This window comes from Rhinolophus sinicus, chromosome 8, assembly GCF_057876585.1.
Source record: "Rhinolophus sinicus isolate RSI-liver-muscle chromosome 8, RSI-T2T, whole genome shotgun sequence".
In the NCBI taxonomy this organism is placed as follows: Eukaryota; Metazoa; Chordata; class Mammalia; order Chiroptera; family Rhinolophidae; genus Rhinolophus; species Rhinolophus sinicus.
In genome coordinates this window covers 44799692-44824096 of record NC_142508.1, presented here as the reverse complement: position 1 = coordinate 44824096, position 24405 = coordinate 44799692, and the positions used below count along the sequence as shown (strand labels likewise).

The 24405-nt window shown below is 49.4% G+C and overlaps 1 protein-coding gene across 10 annotated transcripts in view; it reads left to right on the top strand.

Moving 5' to 3' along the window:
• Positions 1-24405, top strand: part of RYR1 (ryanodine receptor 1) — a 110200-nt gene that overhangs the window by 29310 nt on the left and 56485 nt on the right. For all 10 annotated transcript variants that reach the window (XM_074314388.2, XM_074314387.2, XM_074314382.2 and 7 more), the window contains 29 exons: positions 515-647; positions 1515-1675; positions 2084-2249; positions 4796-4882; positions 5037-5263; positions 6446-7058; positions 8604-8867; positions 9208-9408; positions 9762-9873; positions 12135-12281; positions 13755-14028; positions 14603-14717; positions 14804-14936; positions 15336-15430; positions 17420-17555; positions 17734-17920; positions 18001-18109; positions 18492-18612; positions 18707-18876; positions 20146-20366; positions 20455-20545; positions 21467-21607; positions 21974-22137; positions 22253-22331; positions 22567-22656; positions 23108-23248; positions 23523-23597; positions 23698-23773; positions 24099-24222. In XM_074314388.2, coding sequence (XP_074170489.1) covers positions 515-647; positions 1515-1675; positions 2084-2249; positions 4796-4882; positions 5037-5263; positions 6446-7058; positions 8604-8867; positions 9208-9408; positions 9762-9873; positions 12135-12281; positions 13755-14028; positions 14603-14717; positions 14804-14936; positions 15336-15430; positions 17420-17555; positions 17734-17920; positions 18001-18109; positions 18492-18612; positions 18707-18876; positions 20146-20366; positions 20455-20545; positions 21467-21607; positions 21974-22137; positions 22253-22331; positions 22567-22656; positions 23108-23248; positions 23523-23597; positions 23698-23773; positions 24099-24222 — 4653 coding nt within the window. The remainder of the gene's footprint in view (positions 1-514; positions 648-1514; positions 1676-2083; positions 2250-4795; positions 4883-5036; positions 5264-6445; positions 7059-8603; positions 8868-9207; positions 9409-9761; positions 9874-12134; positions 12282-13754; positions 14029-14602; positions 14718-14803; positions 14937-15335; positions 15431-17419; positions 17556-17733; positions 17921-18000; positions 18110-18491; positions 18613-18706; positions 18877-20145; positions 20367-20454; positions 20546-21466; positions 21608-21973; positions 22138-22252; positions 22332-22566; positions 22657-23107; positions 23249-23522; positions 23598-23697; positions 23774-24098; positions 24223-24405) is intronic.

Here is a 24405-nt window from a genome sequence, read left to right as displayed (position 1 = left end):
TCAAAAGGCATTAAACTTGAATTGAAATGAAATCTAATTTCCTCCTAGTATGGTAGTGGTTTTCAATGGGATGTATTTTGGGGAGTGTTTGGAAATGAAAGAAGATTTTGGTTATCAGTTTTGGGGGAGCTGCTGCTGGGGTCTCCAGGGATTCTTCCTGCTTTCAGTGTAAAAGTCAGTGCCACACATGAAGAATTTTCTTTTCCTAAATTCTTTTAGCACCCAAATGAGAAATGCTGACTTAGGGGGACCACTATATGCCCAAAAGGGAACCTCCATGTTCCCAGAGGCACCTCTAACACTGGGTGACCTGGCACCCACAAGTACAGAACACAGTACCTCCTGAATGGATTAGGCTGGCACAGCTGGAAACGCCATTCCTCTAGAGGCAAGGCCTTGGGTATTAGAAAGAGGGTGTAGTTAGGATGGATATGGGGGCCATGAATGTTGTGCTGGGAGGACTGGGGGACTGAGCTTGAGATCTGATTCTCATGCAACCTCTCCCCACCACCAGGTTCTTGTTCAAGGCCAAGAAGGCTGCCATGATGACCCAGCCACCAGCCACGCCCACTCTGCCCCGACTCCCTCGCGAGGTGGTGCCTGCCGATGACCGCGATGACCCTGAGATCATCCTCAACACCACCACGGTGTGAACCGGGCCCTCCAACTTTGGGGACCCCTCCGCTTTCCAAATTTCATGCTGTAATCCCCAGTAACTGCCCATACCAGGGAACGCCTCAGTATACACAGGAGACCCTATAATACAGCACACACTGATTTAATCTTTTGAACCCCTAAATCCGTAGAGCTAGCGGCCTAAAAATTGCCAGGGACACAATGAAGTTATAAGGAACATTAATATAACTCTCAGGGTTCCCCAAATCCAAGGGATAAACCGTTATAGACTTGGGTCTCCAATGTTTGTGTTCATCCACATAAACTTAATACCTCCAAATTAATAGCTATTCTAGTATATTCCTGGGAACCGAAAATTAACAATTTTCCCAATATAGTTTTGGGATTCCCCAAATCTGGAATATTTTCTGAGACAAACAGCCTAATGGTTAGGATCATGGGTGACCTGCATGCCACTTGGGTAAGTCACATCACCACTCTATGCTTTTTCGTCTATGGAAGCTCTATGGTTTTCCAAATAGTAAAGTGGGGATAAAAATTATACCCACTTGATGGTGATTGTAGGAATTAAGTGAGTTACTTTGTAAGCTAATTAGTGAGCTATTTGTCAGTCATTATTTATTTGTAACTTTGCTGCGATCTGGGGAAGGACCCAAATTTGGGTTATCACAAAATAGTCCCAAAGGATTCCCAAAGTTAGAAATACACCAGTAGACAGAAACAAAGGGACATAGACCCAGGGAGTCTCAAATCCGGCAACTCCTTATTAAATTCCCAGAAGACACTGAGAATCCAGAGAAAACTACTTAAGAGTCCCAGGGAAGCCCTGTGTCACCATTCTTCTAGAATGACCACTGGTACCCCCTTTGCCTCTCCAGTACTATTACTCCGTGAGGGTCTTCGCTGGCCAGGAGCCCAGCTGCGTGTGGGTGGGCTGGGTCACCCCCGACTACCATCAGCACGACATGAACTTTGACCTCAGCAAGGTCCGGGCAGTGACGGTGACCATGGGGGACGAACAAGGCAACGTCCACAGCAGGTGCCAGCACGGGTGGGGACTGTGGGAGGCGGGCGGTCAGCGCTGGGTACCTGGCTCAGAAGCTTCCCTTCTTCTCCTCTCTTTCTGTTTTTCTCCAATGCCTCCTGCTCTGTTTTTTCCCTTCTTTTTCCATTTCTTCTTTTACATTTACTTCTGTTTTTTCATCTCACCTTCCTCTTTCTATGTTACCTCCTTTCTCTGTTCTCTTCTACTGCTCCCCTTTCTTCTCCTTCCAGAACCCCCGTCCAGCTTCTAAGAATTCTAGCTCCAAGGGGCTCACGTCTGCAGGTGGTAGTCTGGGGAAGGGCTCTGAAGGCATGGTATTCTAGGAGCTCAGGGAAGAGGGTGCCCAGGGTGCAGAATGCATTGGCTGAGAATTCACGCACTTATCACCCCTGTCTCTTCCAGCCTCAAGTGCAGCAACTGCTACATGGTGTGGGGCGGGGACTTCATAAGCTCCGGGCAGCAGGGCCGGATCAGCCACACGGACCTTGTCATTGGTTGCCTGGTGGACTTGGCCACTGGCCTAATGACCTTTACAGCCAATGGTAAAGAGAGCAACACCTTTTTCCAGGTAAGCCCTGCCCTCTGCAACTTAACACTAGCATCCTCATGTCCCAGTATGCTGGGACAACTGTCCTGACACCCTTGGAGGCCAGACCCTAGAGAGACAGGACAAAAACAGCACCTGGTCAGAACTGGGAGGCTTCTGGGAGACCGCCTCATTGAACCATCCATGGAGATGAAGCTTAGAAAGGACAAGACAGAGCACAGCCTTGACCTTAGATAGAGGTCCGTATTACCTATGGGGCTAGGTGCCACCAGTTGCTGCCTTTCACCAATGGGAACACGCTAAGGTGGACCAGAATCTAAGGTGAGCTTTTCCTTTTCAACATTTGATTATGAAAAATTTCAAACATACAGCAAAATTAAAGGAATTGTATAGTGAACGCCCATATACCTACTACCAAGAATCTACCATCCACGTTTTACTACACTGGCTTTTTCACATATTTATTTACCTATCCACTCATTAATCCATCTGAGTTGGATTTTATAAAACTTTATTTTAAATGAAGAACTTTAAAAAGTACAAAAAAAGAATAGCGTAACGATTCTCCATGTCCCCATTCCACAGCTTCAACCATCACCCACTCACAGACAGTCTTGCTCCATCCTTTTCTCCCACACTCACCTTCACTTCTGTACCCACTGGATGACTTTGAAGGCTATCCCAGACATCATATTGTTTTGTCTCTTTTCAGTATACATCTATAAAAGATAAAGATTTTTCTTTTAAAAAAGCATAACCACAATACCACTATCACCATTAAAAAGTGCTAATACTTCCTAAGTATCCTCAAATATCCAGTCCATGTTGAAATTTCTCTGGTTGCCTCAAAAACATCTTTTTACCATTTGTTTGAATTGGAATCTCAATAAGGTCATATATTTTAATTGGTTGTGATGTCCCTTGAGTCTCTTTTCGTGTGTAGATTTCCCCCTCCATCTCTCTCTCTTTTTTCTTTGAAATGTATTTATTGACAAGACCAGGCTGTCTGTCCTATTGAGCTTTGCTCCTCAAAGTGTGGTCCCTGGACCAGCAGGGTCTGCATCACCTGGGAGCTTGTTAGAAATGCAGAATCTCTGTGAAAAGATGCTCAACATCACTAAGCAACAGAGAAATGCAAATTAAAACAATGATTATCACCTCACACCTGTCAGAATGGCCATCATCAATACGTCAACAAACAAGTATTATGGAGGATGTGGAGAGAAGGGAACCCTCGTGAACTGTTGATGGGATTGCAAATTGGTGCAGCCACTGCAGAAAACAGTATGGAGGGTCCTCAAAAAATGAAAACTAGAACTATCATATGACCCAGCAATTACACTTCTGGGTGTTTATCCAAAGAAATCCAAAGCACTAATTCAAAAAGATATATGCATCCCTATGTCCATTACAGTATTATTTACAATAGTCAAGATAAAGAAGCAACCTAAGTGTCCATTGATAGTCAATTGGATAAAGAAGATGTGATACACACACACACACACACACACACACACACACACACACACACAGAGGAATATTACTCAGCCATAAAAAAAGAGAATGAAATCTTGCCATTTTTGACAGCGTGGATGGGCCTATAGGGTATTATGCTAAGTGAAGTAAGTCAGACAGAGAAAGACAAATACCATATGATTTCACGTATACGTGGAATCTAAAAAACCAAAATAAACGAACAAACAAAACAGAAACAAACTGATAGGTACAGAGAACATTTTGATGGTTGCTATTATAGATGGGTTGGGGGTTAGGGAATATATCAATATTATTGTAGCAACTATGTGTGGTGTCAGGTGGGAACTAGACTTATTGAGGTGATCACTTCATAAGGTGTATAAATGTCTAACCTCTATGTTGTACACCTGAAACTAGTATAATATTGTATGTCAACTGTAAAGGAAAAAAAATTTTTTAGGAAAAATGCAGAATTTCAGGCCCCTCTCCAGACCCACTGACTCAGAATCTGCATTTTAACAAAGCCCAGGGGATTCTCATGCATGTTGCCATCTGAACAATGCTGGCCTAGTTTCCCACAGTCAGGGTCTGTGGTGTCATTTTAACATTTTCCTCTGTCCCCTGTTTTCCCTGTAAACTGGGGGGTCCAGAGGTGCGATTAGATTCAGGTTTGATTTTGGCAAGGTTGCTTCCCAGATGGTGGTGTTTGTGGTGATGTAGCCTGGGTGGGTTCCACTGGGAAGGTCGAAGGGGCTGGAGGGAAGGCGCAGTCAGAGAACGCTTTCTGGGTTTTAGAGAATGAGTACACTTGGAAGAGAAACAGGAATGACATTCACGGTGGGGGACATGATGTGAGCAGAGACCCAGACCACAGGTTGCCCTGGGGGAGTGGGAGGAGGTTGTCCTGGCTGGATCACAGGTAGTGTCGCCCAAGAGGGACCTCAGGGCCCCTGTGGAGCCTGCAGAGCCGAAACTTGGATCTTCAGACACCAGCAGGGTCAGGATGGGGCAATGAGCCCCCGAGTTTGGGCTCTAGAGTCAATACCACCTCCAGCTCACCTTCCTCACCCTGCCCTCTTCTCCCTTGCCAGGTGGAACCCAACACGAAGCTCTTTCCTGCTGTCTTTGTCCTGCCCACCAATCAGAATGTCATCCAGTTTGAACTGGGGAAGCAGAAAGTAAGAGAGCAGTGATGGAGCATTGCTGAGGCGGGAGGTGCGGGAGGCCAGGCTGGCAGAGTGGCCAAAGGGGAGGGGCAATCGGGAGATCTCCTTGGAAGCAGGGGGGCAGGACAGAGGCTTGGGAATCCTGACCCCTGCCGCATGCCCCCAGAATATCATGCCGCTGTCGGCCGCCATGTTTCTGAGCGAGAGCAAGAACCCGGCCCCGCAGTGCCCGCCGCGGCTGGAGGTGCAGATGCTGACGCCCATCTCGTGGAGCCGCATGCCCAACCACTTCCTGCAGGTGGAGACACGGCGAGCCGGCGAGCGCCTGGGCTGGGCCGTGCAGTGCCAGGAGCCGCTCATCATGATGGCGCTGCACATCCCCGAGGAGAACCGGTCAGGGCCGGCCCCGCCCCGCTGGGGAGGGAGGGGCTCTGCAAACCCTCTGGGATCTGAGTCCAGCTCAGTGACCCCATCACTACCACAGGATTTCAGACAACACCTCAGAAGGCCCCAGACCTACCTTCCTATTCCCAGATAACATCCCAGGGGGCCTGAGATCCATCTCAGTGGACCCCAGCCCCAGCCCAGGGGACCCAGCCCCAGCCCAGGCAGCCCCAGATACACTCCAGGTAATCGCAGCCCCACCTCAGGGACCCTCGGCCCTTCTCGGTGGACTACAGACTTATCGCATGGGGCTCCAAATCCATCTTAGGGAGCCCATGCAACACGACAGGGGCCTCAAGGGCACCTCAGAGGGTTCTGGACATGACTCAGAGAGGCCTGGATGCACCCCAGATCTCTCAAACCCACTCCAGGGAACCCAGATACACCCGGGAGGAGGTGTGTTCACATGGATGGCAGGAATGCTCTTAAGGACTGAACGTGGCCAGGGATCTCAGACTCACCCCAGGAGGCTTCTGACATGCCTGGTCTTTCCTTTGTTCATTCATTTGACAAATAGCTGTGAACTCCTCCTATGTGACCGGTGGCATCCTAGGCTGGAGACACCAAGCCCTTGTGAAAGGACATTCTGTTAACGCGCACGTATAACTCAGTGGGCTCAGACCCATCTTCAGGAGTCCAGACATATCCATTTATTCATTCAACAAATATTTATTGGGCACTTACTATATGCTAAGTCCTGTTTAGGTGTTGGGAACATAGCAAAAACAAACAAACAAAAAACCAAACAAGCAGAAATATCTTGCCCTGGTGGTATTTACATTCTAGTGATGCTCAGATGTAACCAGGGTACGAAGACCTGCCCCAGTGGGGTTCAGGGCCAATCCGGGGATCCCAGATACATCTCAGGGTCACCAGATCTTCTCTGTGGAGTCTCAGGTACCCCAGAGTGCCAGGTGTTCCCAGGGGGGCCCTCAGACCCCATAGGGATTTCCAAAACCATTGAGAGACTCCTGCGATCCAGCTCCACAGACCTCACAGAAACTTGGCCTAGCAGAGCACTACGGCCACCACCACTCACCTGCGCACCTCTTTCCCTCTCTCTGTTCCGTGTCTCTGTCTCCTGCCTCCTCTTCCCACTCTGTCTCTGTCTGTGGCCCATCTCCTTCGCAGGTGCATGGACATCTTGGAGCTGTCGGAGCGCCTGAACCTGCAGCGGTTCCACTCCCACACTCTCCGCCTCTACCGCGCAGTGTGTGCCCTGGGCAACAACCGCGTGGCGCATGCTCTGTGCAGCCACGTGGACCAGGCCCAGCTGCTGCATGCCTTGGAGGACGCACACCTGCCGGGCCCGTTGCGTGCTGGCTACTACGACCTCCTCATCAGCATCCATCTCGAAAGTGCCTGTCGCAGCCGCCGGTCCATGCTCTCCGAGTACATCGTGCCACTCACGCCTGAGACCCGCGCCATTACCCTCTTCCCACCCGGAAAAAGCGCAGATAATGGGCCCCGCCGCCACGGCCTGCCTGGCGTTGGCATTACCACCTCGCTGCGGCCTCCACACCATTTCTCACCTCCCTGTTTCGTGGCTGCCTCGCCAGCTTCTGGGATGGCAGAAGCACCGGCCCGACTCAGCCCCAGCATCCCTCTGGAGGCCCTGCGGGACAAAGCACTGAGAATGCTGGGGGAGGCAGTGCGAGATGGCGGGCAGCATGCACGCGACCCTGTCGGGGGCTCTGTGGAGTTCCAGTTTGTGCCGGTGCTCAAGCTGGTGTCCACCCTGCTGGTAATGGCCTCCTCCTGTTTCCCTCTGTCCCACTCTTCCACATTTCAAATAATCTGTCCACACATACATCAGCCCCTCTCCCATTTATACATACAGTCACCCATTTGTCTCCCCACCCACACATCCTCCACCTTTCAATTTATCCCTCTTTTATCTACTCATCCTTCAGTCGCTTTTTTTCCATCCATTCATCTGTCCTCTATTCATATGTTTATAACTCTCTTCTTTCCATTCACACATCCAACCAACCATCATTCATCCATCCATAGATCCCTCCATCCTCCAATCCTCTTCCATCCATCCACCTATTCATTCAAACATACCCCCGTCTTCCCATCTGCATCCATATCTATTTATCCTTTCATTTTCCACCCACATATCAATCTATTCACCCATCCATGTATCGATATTTCCAGCTTTCAATCTAGTTCTCTATTCCCCCTTCCATTCACTCATGGACATTAGTCTATCACCATTCCATATATTCATCTATCCACCTACCCACTTATTTATTAATCTGCCTTTCCTTTTATACATCCTGCCATCATTCTTTCTACCTGTGCATCCATCCACCCAGCCATCCTCCACAGATCCATCCAGTCTTTCATCTTTCACATACCTGTGCATCCATTCATGCATCTCTCTATCCGTATGCATGGATACCCATCCACCTACCTACAAATCTGTCTAGCCACCTACACCTACTCATCCACTCACCAATCCATCCATTCTTCATCCTCCTATTCATCCTTTATTTCATGTACTGTTTCATTCACATACCCATTTAATAACCCATATAACCAACTATCTTTTCATCCACAAACCTACCCACCCATTCATCCATCCATCCTAACCCACCCATGGCTATTTACCCATTTATTTATTTACCCATCCACTCATTTACTTGCTCATGTATCTATCAAACCATCCATCCACCTACCCACTTATCTACACATCATTTATCCTCTGTCATCCATCTACCCACCTTCTTTTCCTCCACCTTGACTTCACCTCTCCATCCATTACCCACCCATCCATCCATCTCCCCTTCAAATCTTACTCTTTCATCTTTTAATTCAACCATGCAGCTACCCTGTCCTTCCCCCATTCATCCATCTCTCTCTTTCCCAACTCTTCTTCCTTTTTATCTACCCACTCTCCTTCCATCTGTTAGCATTTTCATTATGTTGACTGAGAGCTGGCATATGCTGGGAGTTATAAGAGCCTCCATCAGGTGTAGGGTGTTCCAGAGTCACATATGCTCAAGCTTGGGAGAAAAGACACTTACTTGTGAAGGAAGAGGTGCTCATGTTTGGCTAGTGGTCTGGGCCATGTGGGGGGGACACAGGCTGTGGATCTGGGGAAATCTTAAAGAGGATGGATGGCAGGGCAGTGGGATGCCATTCCTGCTTGTGGGAGGAACCATGTGGCCAAAGCAGGACTGAATCTGTCATGTGCAGAAGAAGCAGGTCTAGGAAGTGAGGCTGGGACTTAGTTACAGAGGCTCTGCAGGCCACAGTGAAGGACCCAGGCTTTGTCGTGTAGGTGATGGGAGTCTTTGGCGATGAGGACGTGAAACAGATATTGAAGATGATTGAGCCTGAAGTATTCACTGAGGAAGAAGAAGAGGAGGAAGAGGAAGAGGAGGAGGAAGAAGAAGATGAAGAGGAAAAGGAGGAGGATGAGGAGGAAGAGGCACAGGAGAAAGAAGATGAAGAAAAAGAGGAAGAAGAGGCAGCAGAAGGTGAAAAAGAAGGCTTGGAGGATGGGCTGCTCCAGATGAAGTTGCCAGAGTCTGTGAAATTACAGGTGGGCTGGTTCTTCCTGTTTTCCAACCTCCAGCCATGTGTGCTGGGAGATGCAGGGTCTGGTAAGTCGTGAGTCTGGGTTTGTCCCAAGGCAGTGGGGAGCTGTGGAAGTGCATAGAGCAGTGGAGTGCTACTGGCTTGGGATGATCGCCCTGGTTTCCAAGAAGGAAGTGAGTTGGAGGAATGAGACCATGCAGAAGTCTGGCTTAAGGATCCAGGCAGGAGACAATGGTGGCTGGACCAGGGCAGCACCATGGAGAGGGGAGAGAAAGCAAGAAAAATTTCAAGGAAGTCCCAATGGTCTCATTACCATTCCTCCTACTGCATGGCTGTCTATGCAGATGTGCCACCTGCTGGAGTATTTCTGTGACCAAGAGCTGCAACACCGTGTGGAGTCCCTGGCAGCCTTTGCAGAGCGCTATGTGGACAACCTCCAGTCCAACCAGCGGGACCGCTACAACCTCCTCATGAGAGCCTTCACCATGTCTGCCGCTGAGACTGCCCGACGTACTCGCGAGTTCCGTTCACCACCCCAGGAGCAGGTCCTCTGACCCCTGGCCCTGGTTGGCCTTACTTTCTAAACTCCAACCTCAACCTCTCCCCTACTCTAATCACTAATGGTACTTGACCTCTAAACCTGTTCTTGATCTCTGACCCTATTGATATGTTTGTCTCTTACCTTCTCTGAATCAACCTGACCTCTGAGTCATATAGACTGTCTGTGATCCCTTTCAAACCTCTAGTCTCCCAGATATTCTTCATTAACTTACACTTTGACTCACAACCTCAGACAGGGACTCACAATTGTGAGTGATCCTTGGTCAAGTGATCCTTGACCACTGTGGTCCTGCTCTGGGGTCTCTGACCCTCATTCTAACCTTTGACCTTCTCTTAGATCAACATGCTTGTGCACTTCAAAGATAGTGAGGAAGTGGAAGAATGTCCTGTCCCTGAAGAGATTCGACAGGATTTGCTTGAATTTCATCAAGACCTGCTGGCACACTGTGGTAAGGAGAGGGGAATCAGATCACCCTCCTGCCAAACTTTCTTCTAAAGTTTCCCTAAGATTTCCTGATCTTAAAGGTCTGTAGTATTGGTGTTATATAACTGTTGGTTGGTTGGTTTGTTGGTTGAATGAATGAATGAATGAATGAATGAATGAATGAATGAATGAATAGATGTATTAGTGAACAGATAGATGTTGAGTGGAAGGATATGTTTATATGGGTAATTGAGTGGATGTGTATATGGATGGGTGGCTATAGGCAGATGGATGAGAGTGGAGAGATGGCTGGCTGGAGGGATGGATGAATGACTTTCATTGCTCCTGATGAGAAGTCAGCTGACAATCTTATTGAGATTTCCTTATAATGTGTTGTTTTTCTCTGGCTAGCTTTCAAGTTTTTCTCTTTGCCTTTGCCTTTAAATAGTTTGAGTGTGATCTGTCTAGGTGTAGAGCTCTTTGAATTTATCCTATTTGGAGCTTGTTTAGTTTCTTGGATGTGCAGATTAATATTTTTCATCAAATTTGGGATTTTTTGGTCATTTTTTTCTGCCCCTTTCTCTTCTTTCTTTGGACTCCCATTATGTATATATTTGTTTACTGGGTGGTGTCCCACATGTTCTGTTAGTTTTTTTTCATTATTTTTCTGTTCTTCAGCCTGGACAAGCTCTACTGTTCTACTTTCAAGTTCACTGATTCTTTCTCCTACCAGCTCAAATACCATGTTTCCCTGAAAATAGGACCTAGCCGGATAATCAGCTCTAATGTATCTTTTGGAGCAAAAATATAAGACCCAGTCTTATTTTACTATAATATAAGACCAGGTCTATAATATAATATAATATAATATAATATAATATAATATAATATAATATAATATAAGGTCTTATACTAATTTTTGCTCTAAAAGGTGCATTAGAGCTGATTGTCCAGCTAGGTCTTATTTTTGGGGAAACACGGTATGTGGTCATACCTCTCTAGTGATTTTTAAATTTGTTATTGTACTTTTCAAGCCCAGAATTTCTATATGATTATTTTTATACTACCTACCTGTTTATTAATAATCTCTATTTGATGAGTCACTGTCATCATATTTCTCTTTAATACTTTAGACATGGTTTCCTTTAGTTCTTTGAACATATTTACAGTAGCTGATTTAAAATACAAACGCTTTAAAGAATGAATAAATGAACAAATATATGAGCATATGAGGTGCGATCAAACAATATGGTGAATGTTTAAATTAAAAAAAAATGTATTACAGTAAAAGACATATTGCCATAAATCCCCCTCAAAATACTCCCCCTTGCTTTGAACACACTTATCCCACCATTCTTGCCACTTTCTGAAGCAGTTCTGGAAGTCCTCTTTCGTAAGTGTCTTTAGTTGCACTGTCATGACTGCCTCAAAGTCCTGAATCATTTTGACTTTGGGGAAGCCCAGAAGTTGCATGGTGACAGATCCAGTGAATAAGGTGGAGGAGGACACACTGTAATGTTTTTTATTTGACAGAAATTGCCACATACCAGAAGCGATGTGTGACACAGAGCATTGTCATGATGGAAGATGATTTACAGCACACTTTAAAATACACCTTCTCTCAACTGTAGCTCACATCTGACTGACTGCACTGAACAATTTGAAACTTGTCACACACTGTTAATAAGGTTCAATGTACCACTTCCCATATTGAAGATCACTGCCTTTCTGTTGGATGGCACTCGGCAGCAGCATTCACCATATTTTCTGATCACAATGGAAAGGCTCCATGTCACACATCACTTCTGGTATATGGCAATTTCTGTCAAATAAAAACATTATGGTGTGTCCTCATCCACCTTATTCACCATATGTGGCACGGTGCGACTTCTGGCTCTTCTCCAAAGTCAAAATGACCATGAAAGGTGAATGTTTTGAGTCAATTCAGGACATCGAGGCAGCCATGACAGCACAACTAAAGACACTCACGAAAGAGGACTTCCAGAACTACTTCAGAAAGTGGCAAGAACAATGGGATAAATGTGTTTGAAGCGAGAAGGAGTATTTTGAGGGGGATTAATGGCAATGTGTTTTTACTGTAACAAATTTTTTAAATTTAAACTTCACCGTATTTTTGGATCATACCCCATACAAAGAAATAAATTAAAAACTCCATGAATGCACACATGAATGAATGAACAGATGAAGGACTGAAGAAGCGAATGATTAAGCAGTTGAATAAGCAAACAGATGAGTGGAACACCTTCCCTTTTTGACCACCTGCAGGAATTCAGCTAGAGGAGGAAGAGGAGGAACCAGAGGAAGAGGCCACCCTGGGCAGCCGTCTGATGAGCCTGTTGGAGAAAGTGCGGCTGGTGAAAAAGAAGGAGGAGAAAACCGAGGAGGATCTGCCTGCTGAGGAGAGCAAACCTGGTGAGGGCTGGGCCATTAGGGAGGGGCCAGAGTGGGGTGGGCCTCCCTGTGCTTAGGGAGCCTCTGGGTCCAAGATGTGCCATGAGAAGTTGTGCAAGGGAAGGGTAAATGGATGTTAATGAGAGGAGGAGTGGCGGGCAGGGTGAGAGAGGGGGCATGCTGGAGGTGTGGCCCAAATGTGGGGCCTGCGTAGTATGTGTGTTGGACCAGGATGGCGTGTGGCCCGCTAGAGCAGAGACATACATCCAACCTTAGGATGATGGCAACTCCTGCACCACTGTGGTTTCCATATCCTTGTGGCTTTTCTTTGTTTTTCTTTCTTGGTGAAACAATGACCGTGCTGAGGGATTAGAAAAGCAGTTATGATAAATGTTGGGCCAGTGGGTCATTATGCAAACTACATATTAACCCCATCTAACGAGGGTAGAGTCCCTGATATTGGTACAGGGTTTATTCTACAATATTTAGGAAACTTTTATTGAACCAACCGTGGGCCAGGCACTGTTGTCAAGCCTGGGGAATCACAGCTCCTGCCCTCAATGAGTTTAGAATGTTACAACAGATAACAAATATGCATGTACCATAATGTCAGGTGGCCATGGGTACTATGAAGAAAAACAAAGTGGAGAGAGAGGGCCAAAGATGAAGGGGTCAGAGTGAGAGAGTGAGGCGTGCAATGAATGCTCTGGGGAAGGATGGTCGGTACAGAGAGAACAGCCAGTGCAAAGGCCCTGAGACAGGATCGTGCTTGGTGCATTTAGAGATCAATGTGGTGGCTAGAGTAGAGTGAGCAAGCGGAGAGGGGCAGGAATTGAGGTCAGAAGTGATGGGCCAGATTGTTTGGGCTGCAGGAAGGAAGGTAGGATCAACATGTCACAGATCATGACCTGACACCATCGTTCAATTCCAGTGCCTGGCCGTTTCTCTTAACCTTGAGACACAGGAGACATCCGTCTTCTTTACCAGAAATCCTGGGAAGAAAAAGTGTTGGGAGAGAAAGAGAGATAAGTGTATGCTGGCTGTAGGAAAGGTGAGGCCCAGGAAGAGGGCCAGAGAAAAGAAAACTGCGTGATTCTGACATCATTTTCAAGTGATGCTGAAGTCCTCACAGTTTTTCTTTGTGTCTGTTGACTCTTGTGATGAAAAGTTAGCAGTATTTTTACAAAACAAATAGAATTGAGGCTTGTGCTTTCAGAGGTGCATAGAGAAGTGCTCAGGTGTTCTGTAGTGATTCCATTTTTTTTCCTCTTGAAATTTGTAGGCACCCTTATGGAAAGAGTATTAGGGTGAAGAGAACAGATAGACTCTTAGGGCAATAAAAAAAAAAATCTGCCAGCATCCATGTACTCCTGACAGGTGGAGGGTGGGGAGGGTCAGTAACTGAGAAGCCTCTGGAAATAGGGGCACCTTCTGCATTGCTCAGGCTCAAGGCTCTGTCCAGGCAGTGTTCTGATCCTTGCTTCCCCTTCCCAGAGTCGCTGCAGGAGCTGGTGTCCCACACGGTGGTGCGTTGGGCCCAAGAGGATTTTGTGCAGAGCCCTGAGCTGGTACGGGCCATGTTCAGCCTCCTGCACCGACAGTATGACGGGCTCGGGGAGCTGCTGCGTGCCCTGCCCCGGGCGTACACCATCTCGCCATCCTCCGTGGAGGACACCATGAGCCTGCTCGAGTGTCTCGGCCAGATCCGCTCACTGCTTATCGTACAGATGGGCCCCCAGGAGGAGAACCTCATGATCCAGAGCATTGGGTGAGGCACCGCCCCCTCCCCTGCCTGCACGTCTCTGGGGAAGGGAGGTGAGCCTTCCTGGCTCCAGCTTGTCCCCTGGGTCATGTCCTCTGGATACGATAATGTCTCTCTCCCTCACTTCTGCCCCATCCTCAGAGTGATATATTCCTGATCCCAGCAGCTGGCCCATCTCCCTGGGTAATGTCCCCTCCTCTTACCTCTCCACCCACCCCTGGGGAACAACTTCTACTCAGCTGGGACTCTTGGCACAAAGGTCACCCTCTCCCTCTCTGAGCTCAGATGGGATGGAGCCATGCCTACCTCGCAGAGTCCTGGTGCAGCTTTAGTGAGCTCATGCTCATAGTAGTAGGAATAATAATAATAATAATATTGAGCACCCACTTAGTGTCAAGTGTGCCTCATTCATTCAGTCAGCAAACATTTACTGAGCACCTACTGTGTGCCAAGTCCTGTAGGGGATACAATAGGTAGTATGACAGAGGTCCCCTCCCTAGGGGAGCCCACCTGGTGACGGCTCCCCCAAGCACCTGGGGGCTCGCCCTGGACCTGTGCCCAGCTCTCCATCTGTCCACAGGAACATCATGAACAACAAAGTCTTCTACCAACACCCGAACCTGATGCGGGCGCTGGGCATGCACGAGACAGTCATGGAGGTCATGGTGAACGTCCTCGGGGGCGGCGAATCCAAGGTAAGGGGCCTGGCTGGGCCAGGGAGCACAGGGGCGGGAGCCACAGAAAGTAGACATTGACCACTGGCCCAACCTGCCCGGCCCAGGAGATCCGCTTCCCCAAGATGGTGACGAGCTGCTGCCGCTTCCTCTGCTACTTCTGTCGCATCAGCCGGCAGAACCAGCGCTCCATGTTTGACCACCTGAGTTACCTGCTGGAGAACAGCGGCATCGGCCTGGGTAAGAACCCCCAAGGCTGGGGCTGCCCCCCAGAGCCCACTCCTGGCAGTCCGTCCAGGCCTGCCCCACTCTCCGCTGGCTCACTCATTCATTCAACAAACACTCACTCTCAACTCACCCTGGATCTAGCCCTGTGATGGGCAGTGATGGGGGCACCCACACAGCCCTGGGCCTGGCCGTCAGGGGGCTCACAGTGCAGTAGGAAAGACAGACCCGGCCCAGACAGCGACAGCCCAGAGTGGTCAGGCCTAGGATGGGGAAGCTCAGGCCATAGGAGACACCGCACCCAGGATGGAAAAGGGGTGGTCAGGGAGGGCTTTCCAGAGGCGGTAAGATAAGCAGGAATGAGACAGATGGCTATGAACTTCTGAAGAACATTCTCACTTCTCGCCCGCACAGGCATGCAGGGCTCCACACCCCTGGATGTAGCAGCTGCCTCTGTCATTGACAACAACGAGCTGGCCTTGGCGTTGCAGGAGCAGGACCTGGAAAAGGTGTGGAGGGGGCAGGCCTGGCCCCTGCGGGCACCTGCTGATTCGAGACCCATTCTCAGGGGTGATTCTGGATTGTCCAGGACTGGATCAGAAGGGGGATAATTTGCAGGGAGTGATAGGACCCAATCACTTATTCATGGGGCTGGGGGCAAATCCATGCCCCACCCTCCCCAGCTGCATGGCCTTGATGTGGTTTTTAGCCTTCTGTGGCCCCACGTCTATGTGCAGTGATGGGTGTGGGCTCTGGAGTTCAGCAACTTCGATTCAGTTCTCCCCACTCCCTTGCTGTCTGGCCTTGAACAAATGACTTAAACTCTCCAGGTCTCCATCTCCTCATATGCAAAGTGAATATAATAATAAAAACAACTTCATAGAGTTCTGAGTTTTAAATGAATTAATCTGTGAAAGCATTTACAAAACAGTAAGCACTCGATAACAGTTATCCACTATTATATTATTATTTATTTAACAAATATTTATTGAGCACCTACTGTGTGTCAGGACCTGTCCAAGGCAGTAAGGGTATGATAGTGAATGAGCCAGTCAAAACTTTTTGTCCTTGTGAAGCTGATGTTCTAGTTGGGATAATAAACAAGATGAATAAATGAAATGTATGGCGTACAAGGTGTGATCAAACCATACGGTGAATATTTAAATTTAAAAAATTATTGCAGTAAAAGACACATTGCCATTAATCCCCCTCAAAATATTCCTTCTCACTTCAAACACACTTATCCCATCGTTCTTGCCACTTTCTGAAGCAGTTCTGGAAGTCCTCTTTCTTGAGTGTCTTTAGTTGTGCTGTCGTGGCTGCCTCGGTGTCCTGAATCAGTTTGACTTTGGAGAAGAGCCAGAAGTCACACGGTGACAGAGCCAGTGAATAAGGTGGATGAGGACACACGTTAATGTTTTTATTTGACAGAAATTGCTGTACCAGAAATGATGTGTGACACGGAGTGTTGTCAGGATGGAGGATGACTTGTGGCACACTTTAAAACACACCTTCTCTCAACTGTAGCTCATCCCCAACTGACTGCACTGAACAAGTTGAAACTTGTCACACACTGTAACTAAGGTTCAACGAGCCGCTTCCCATATTGAAGATCCCTGCCTTTCTGTTGGATGCGCTCAGCATATTTTCTGATCACAATGGAAAGGTTCCGTGTCACACATCGCTTCTAGTACGGCAATTTCTGTCAAATAAACACATTGCAGTTTGTCCCCATCCACCTTATTCGTTGTATCTGGCACTGCAACGTCTGGCTCTTCCCTAAAGGCAAAACGACCATGAAAGGTAAATGTTTTGAATTGATTCAAGACATAAAGGCAACCACTAAAGACGTAAGATTCAAGACATAGAGACAGCGCAACTAAAGACACTCACGAAAGAGGACTTCGAAAACTGCTTCAGAAAGTGGTAAGAATGATGGGATAAGTGTGTTTGAAGTGAGAAGGAATATTTTGAGGGAGATTAATGGCAATGTGTCTTTTAGTGTAATACATTTTTTTAAACATTCACTGTATTGTTTGATCACACCTCATATTAGCTAGTGACGAGTGTTAAGAAGAAAACAAGTGAGCAGGAGAGAGAAATATCAAGTGTCAGAAGGGTGTCGCAGTTTAGACAAGAGTAGTCAAAGAAAGCCTTGCTGAGAAAGTGACATTCAAGTAAACTCTGAAGGAGGCAAGGTGCTGTATAGACATTAGGGGGAAGAGCATTCCAGGCAGGGGAACAGTCAGTGTGAAGGTCATGAGGCAGGAGCGAACCTCATGAGTTTGTGGAACAGCAAAGAGATCAGTGTGATTGGAGCAGAGAGAGTGAGGGATGAATGGTGAGAGATGAGGGCAGGAGGTGATGAGTGTGGACAGTGAGGCTTATTGTTTGCCGAGGGATCCAGAGATAAATCAGATTGCAGAGCTCCAGGGAGGAGCAGGGGAAGAAGGTAGTGTAGGTCTGGCCTCAGACTGAACCCCACTCTCCACCCCTAGGTGGTGTCCTACCTGGCGGGCTGTGGCCTCCAGAGCTGCCCCATGCTCCTGGCCAAAGGGTACCCAGACATTGGCTGGAACCCTGGTGGCGGTGAGCGCTACCTGGACTTCCTGCGCTTTGCTGTTTTTGTCAATGGTGAGGCAGGTGGTGGGGGGGGGGCAGGAGGCTGGGCTCACTGAGCCACAGGTCTGGCCTGGGCAGGGAGTAGGGTCACAGCCTGGCATGAACCCTTGAGGTGCTGGGTCCAGGGCTGCATGGGGAGAGATCCTGGGCAGTGGCTCACGGGACCTCCTGACCCCGCCTGAGCCGCTAGGTGAGAGTGTGGAGGAGAACGCCAACGTGGTGGTACGGCTGCTCATCCGCAAGCCCGAGTGCTTTGGGCCGGCCCTGCGGGGTGAGGGCGGCTCGGGGCTGCTGGCTGCCATCGAAGAGGCCATTCGCATCTCCGAGGACCCTGCTCGGGACGGCCCAGGTGTTCGCAGGGACCGGCGGCGTGAGCAGTGAGTCTCCCACCCATTCCTCAACAGAACAACCTGTCCTCCTGTGCTGCCTCCCCCATAACACCTGCTTTCCCCTGCAGCTTTGGAGAGGAGCCTCCTGAGGAAAACCGGGTGCACCTGGGACATGCCATCATGTCCTTTTATGCGGCCTTGATTGACCTGCTTGGACGCTGTGCACCAGAGATGCATGTGAGACCCAAAGGCCGGGATGGGGGTTGTGTGTGCATGGCCAACCTTGAACGTCAGTCAGGCATTGAGCAACATTGCTTGAGCTCTCACTATGTGGGTGGTCTGGGCTAGGTAGCACTGAGGACAAACCAGGGACCAAGAAAGCCCCAGGCCCTGCTCTCCCAGAACTCCCAGTCCAGGGTGGTGGGGAGAACTAGGCCTTGAGAGCCAGGGGTGGTCAGTGCTGCAGTGGAGAAGCACAGGCAGGGGTCAGAGCTGAGTATCCTAGAGTTAGCCCCACAAAAGGGAGTCCTGTTCCCTCTTGGGTTAAGAAGGGATGGAATGGGGTAATGGCGAAACGGGGCACAGACTGCCTAATGACATGTCCACCTCCCTGCTCCAGCTAATCCAAGCCGGCAAGGGTGAGGCCCTGCGGATCCGCGCCATCCTGCGCTCCCTCGTGCCCCTGGATGACCTCGTGGGCATCATTAGCCTTCCACTGCAGATTCCCACCCTGGGCAAAGGTGTGGAGGGGGCGGGACTCAGCAAGGGGGTGATGCTGGGAGGGGGTGGGTGGGTCCGAAGGGCACCCCTGACCCCCTGTGTCCTTGCCCACAGATGGAGGTCTGGTACAGCCAAAGATGTCGGCGTCCTTTGTGCCAGACCACAAGGCATCCATGGTGCTCTTCCTGGACCGCGTGTACGGCATCGACAGCCAGGACTTCTTGCTGCATGTGCTGGACGTGGGCTTTCTGCCCGACATGAGGGCAGCCGCCTCGCTGGACACGGTGAGCAGCCCAGCCCACCTTCCTGCCTCCAGAGTGGGGATAGCAGCAGCACTCTTGTTTGTTCTGAAATTGTGTCCATATCCTGGTCTTCCCTCCTCCACCATCAAGATAGAAAACAAAAACCAAGAAAAATTCTGAGTTCTGGTAAAAGGGATATGGAAATCTCCAATACCTCAGGTTATAAGAAATAATCATTCTCAATGATGGCTCAGCGTCATGGAGACACAAAGACCTGGGCACAACAATAATAACAGAAGGTGACAAGGCCAAGTAAGATGGAGGCTGAGAACTGACCACTGGTTTGGCCAGATGGAGGTCACTGATGACCTTGACAAGCAGTAAGGCGGTGGGTTGAAAGACTCACTGGAGAGGGTTTAAGGAGCCTGGGAAGTGAGGTATAGGAGACAGTGAGTGTTGACAGTCTTTAACAAGTTGGTGACAGAGGAGGCAGAGAAATAGCGATGTGCTGGAGGGGTGACCTTGGTCAAGAGAAGGCTCTTCTTAAGATGGGAGAAATAACTGTTGGCCATTAACTGGGAAATTGAACACAGAAACTTGAATCTATAACCACAAGCTTGTCAGAAATACAGAGAGCAGAGGAACAGTTAACTGACACCACCAGGAAGTGTCTAGCCAAAGCCAAAATGTATGAAATTCCACGGGATTCATGACCCAGTTTCTTTAGCAATAAAAAGTATTAAATAGAAAAAAAAAGTATTAAGTAGGGGAGGAAAAGGGATAATTACAGATGAAAAGACCTACGCGATCCTATCAGCCAAATACAGTATACTGACCTTCCTGGGGTCTGATCCAAACAATCCCAGCTAAATGCAAAGCAATTTTTGAGACAATTGGAGAAGGCTGATCATGAATATTAAGACTGTTACTTCTGTGAGATGTGATAATGGCAGCATGGAATATTAAATAGAAGTACTTCTCTGAATGGAGGTATATATATAAATATCTCTTGGTAAAATGATATATGGCTGGAGGTTGCATGGAGATATTACAGGAAAAAAGATGGAGTTAGAGGAAATAAATGTGCAGAAGGTGGAAATCTGCAGAACAGTCTAATCTGGGTAATGAGGTTTCATTAATTGGCTTCTCCACTTTTGTACGTGTTTGAAAATTTGCGCAGTCCACAGTAATAAGGGAGCAGGTTTGGGGAGAAGACGAGAAGCCTGGGTCATTTGCCCAGGTTGTCCAGTGGGGTGCCAGGACAACCCCAGAAGCGCTCAGTGGGCTTGATGTCCCCACTCTGCACCCCAGGCCACTTTCAGTACCACAGAGATGGCACTGGCACTGAACCGCTACCTATGCCTGGCGGTGCTGCCACTCATCACCAAGTGTGCACCACTCTTTGCGGGAACTGAGCACCGTGCCATCATGGTGGACTCCATGCTTCACACGATATACCGCCTGTCCCGTGGCCGCTCGCTCACCAAGGCACAGCGCGACGTCATCGAGGACTGCCTCATGGCACTCTGCAGGTGGGGCTGGACTGGGGGGCATGGGCCCGCCCTTGGGGTGCGGCAGGCCTCCAGGTGAGAGCCCACTGCCCCCTGCATGTCCCCGCAGGTACATCCGCCCGTCCATGCTGCAGCACCTGCTGCGGCGCCTGGTGTTCGATGTGCCCATCCTTAACGAGTTTGCCAAGATGCCACTCAAGGTGAGGGCAGATGCTCTTTAGAGCTCTCGTTTCCATGTCCTGCCCACCTGTTTGCTCCGCCCTCGGCTTATGGGGCTCATTTGTATCAGCACCGCCCAGGCCAGTTAACCTATAAATGTGAAGGCATTCTTTAGCATTCTCATTTGCATCCTGGGATTCCCAAGACATTCACTTTTTGTCATTGGTGCGTCTAACATGCCCTAATTAGCATTTAATTTGCCTAACAGTGAACCAGCCCACACCCATATTAGCATAGATTTGCATGGGGCACACTACTTTTCCTAATTAGCATGCTTATTCTCATGCCCAGACCACCAGCCTTCTACTATTTAATGAGTGCATTTATTTGAATAAACAGTACCACAGCTGTTCTGAATATTTGCACACTTTATATCCCGTTATTTTTTCATTTGCATGCTAGTTTGCATGATGAAATATCCCTAACTCAGATATCTTCAGTATTTTGTATAATTCATCTAAATCAGTCCCTATTTCAAATTTGCATATTGGATGTGGAGGCCCTCTTCCCAATTACCATATATTTGCATGGGATGCTGCTTAAGTTTCTGTTCGGCATGATAATTCACATAAGAGCAGATCTCTCTATCTTCATGCCCATTTACTCACAACCCGATTCATGAATTAATATTAGCGTGCTTATTTGTGTAAGGCAACACCAGACAAATTCAGTTCTGGTTCAATGCCCAGCCTGACTCTAAATTAGAATGCTAAATTTACATAATAAACTGTTCAGTACCACTCCCCACTAAGCACACCATTCCCCTTTATTAACATATCATTTGCCTACACCTCCTTCTTAATGTAAAAGCACTGGCAGCCCTGGGCCTCCCTGGACCTTTATTTGTCTGCTAATTGCTTACACCCCCATCACTTACATATTCCCCTGTTGCTCCCACTCAGCTGCTTACCAACCACTATGAGCGCTGTTGGAAATACTACTGCCTGCCCACAGGCTGGGCCAACTTCGGGATCACCTCAGAGGAAGAGCTGCACCTCACAAGGAAACTCTTCTGGGGCATCTTTGACTCGCTGGCCCACAAGGTCTGAGCACCTGGGGTGGGAGGCCTGCAAGGAGTCTGTTTGAAGGGCTTGAGGTCCAGAATGAAATCCCCAAATGTGGGGGTCTAGGGAGGGAGGCAGTTCTGCAGGTTTGGATCTGAATCTACGAGTTGGGTCTCTGGCTTGGGTGTCATGGAAGAGGGGATGGGCCTCTCATTTGGGGGCTTGGAAAGGGTAATACATGGGTGGTTTGAGGGTCCAGATTGGGCTGAGGTTTGGGGTTCAAGAAGAGGGACCATGATTTGTGTTTGGGAGCTCAGGGTGGATGGTTGCGGATGGGAGGGGTGAATTTGAGGTCCTAGGGCTCAGCTAGGCCTACCGTGACCCCCCCGTCTCTGGCATCCTCAGAAGTATGACCAAGAGCTGTACCGTATCGCTATGCCCTGTCTGTGCGCCATCGCAGGGGCCCTGCCCCCCGACTACGTGGATGCCTCATACTCTTCCAAGGCCGAGAAAAAGGCCACGGTGGATGCTGAAGGCAACTTTGATCCTCGGCCTGTGGAGACCCTCAAGTGAGTCCTAGGGGCAGGAGGGGGTGGGCCCTGGAGACTGGAGAAGGAGAACATGTCAGAGGTGGAATGAGGGGCCAGCTGCAACATCTGCTGACCCCATCCTCCTCCCTCATAGCGTGATCATCCCAGAGAAGCTGGACTCCTTCATTAACAAGTTTGCAGAGTACACACATGAGAAGTGGGCCTTCGACAAGGTTGGCACATTAGGGTCTTCTCCTCCCTAGGACCCCCCACCCTTACCAGCCTTCCTCAAGACCCCAGTTTTCCTGAGACCCTGAATTCTTCCTGGGACCCACAGCCTCTTCTGAAGCCCTCAACCCCTCCAGGGTTCCTCCTCTGTGTCCCCCAGCCTGCTGTCTCCCCTTCATCCTGCCACCACCCCCAGCTCCATAGTGGCACTGGCTCCACCCATGCCCTCTCCATCTCCAGATCCAGAACAACTGGTCCTATGGGGAGAACGTAGATGAGGAACTGAAGACCCACCCCATGCTGAGGCCCTACAAGACCTTCTCAGAGAAGGTGACAAAGACTTGGGGCCCAATATTGGGGGTCCAAAACGAAACCTTCAGATTTGGGGGTTCATGGATGAGTGAGTCTGCTTCACGAGCTTGGATCTGGCTGGATCCCCCTCCATGGATTGTGCCTTCCCTTGAACTTGGTTGCCTCCCCTAGACCTGGGATTCCTTGTGTTCCTTCTGGAAGAGTCAGAGAGACTGGGTTTGATTCCTTGACGGTACAACTTCTCTGAGTCTCATGTGTAAGATGGAATAATGAGAGTTTGTTTGGGAGGTTCTGGTACAGAGCAGGGAAGAGACCTGGGTTCAAATCCAACCAGACCACTTCCTAGCCAAAATGCTCGGGGCTCTCCCCTTCTTGGGACACAGGAAGCCAAGGACGCTGAGCAGGGGCTCCTAGCTCTGCCTCCCTTTCACCCCATTCCACCAACTACACCTCATCCTGTTTACCCCAGGACAAAGAAATCTACCGCTGGCCCATCAAGGAGTCCTTGAAGGCCATGATTGCCTGGGAATGGACGATAGAGAAGGCCAGGGAGGGTGAGGAGGAGAAGACGGAGAAGAAAAAAACGCGGAAGATCTCCCAAAGTGCCCAGGTAGAGGCGGAGTGGGGGTGAAGGGGGAACCATGGGGGTGAATGATAGAATAAGGGGTGGGGCCAGGAGAATGGGGGGGTCAGGTAGGAGATGGAGTCAGGGGAAGGCTCAGATCTAGGAAAGGAGAGGGCATGGGTCTGAAGAACTACAAAGGCCAGAGCGGGCCTTAGAGACAGGGTCTTGAGGAGAAGACACAGAGCAGGGGTCTGGGGCCAGGTGAGGTGGGGGCCTGGGCTTCCCATCAAGTCCCCCAATCTCTCCCTTGTCCTCCCAGACCTATGATCCCCGAGAAGGATACAACCCCCAGCCTCCTGACCTCAGTGGAGTTACCCTGTCCCGGGAGCTGCAGGTGAGACTCCTGATCCTTTATTTGGGGGCGTGGAGGTTTCTGTTAGAGTGGGGACGACATCCTCTGATTCTGGGCCTTAACTCCCTACGTCCACTCCCAGGCCATGGCAGAACAACTGGCGGAGAATTACCACAACACATGGGGACGGAAGAAGAAGCAGGAGCTGGAGGCCAAGGGTGAGGGTGCCCATCTGACCACCGCACAGACACCCCCCTTCCCGCTTCTTCGCCGTCCCCTCGTCATAGCCTCCCGAATCACAAGGACCTAAGTTAGAGTTGTGATTTTCATCTTCAACAATTGCGTTTTAACCCCCTGAACCTCCATTTCGGCATTTCTACGTGGGGATAATAGCGTTTACTGCCGTAGGGTTGTGGTGAGGGTGTGACGGAAAGCAATGCTTTGGTTATTCTTAGCTCTGCCTTTATTACTACAATTATACAAGCCCTCACCTGCAGGAACCACTTCAATGAGAGTGGCCTGAGTCCCTCTTTGCTGTCACAGGTGGTGGGACCCACCCCCTGCTGGTCCCCTATGACACCCTCACGGCCAAGGAGAAGGCACGCGATAGAGAGAAGGCCCAGGAGCTGCTGAAGTTCCTGCAGATGAACGGCTATGCGGTCACCAGGCACGTGGGCTGGGAGCTGGGCCTGGAAGCGGCGGGAAACCGGGGCAGAACCTGCAGGGCAGAAGCTAGGAGAACCGAGGGCAGGGTAGCGGAGGAGGGGCCAAAGAGGGAAGGAGGCTAGGAGGGTGGGATCTAGAGGGCAGGGGCGGGGTCAGAGACAGAAGGAGGCTTAGAGGGTGGGGT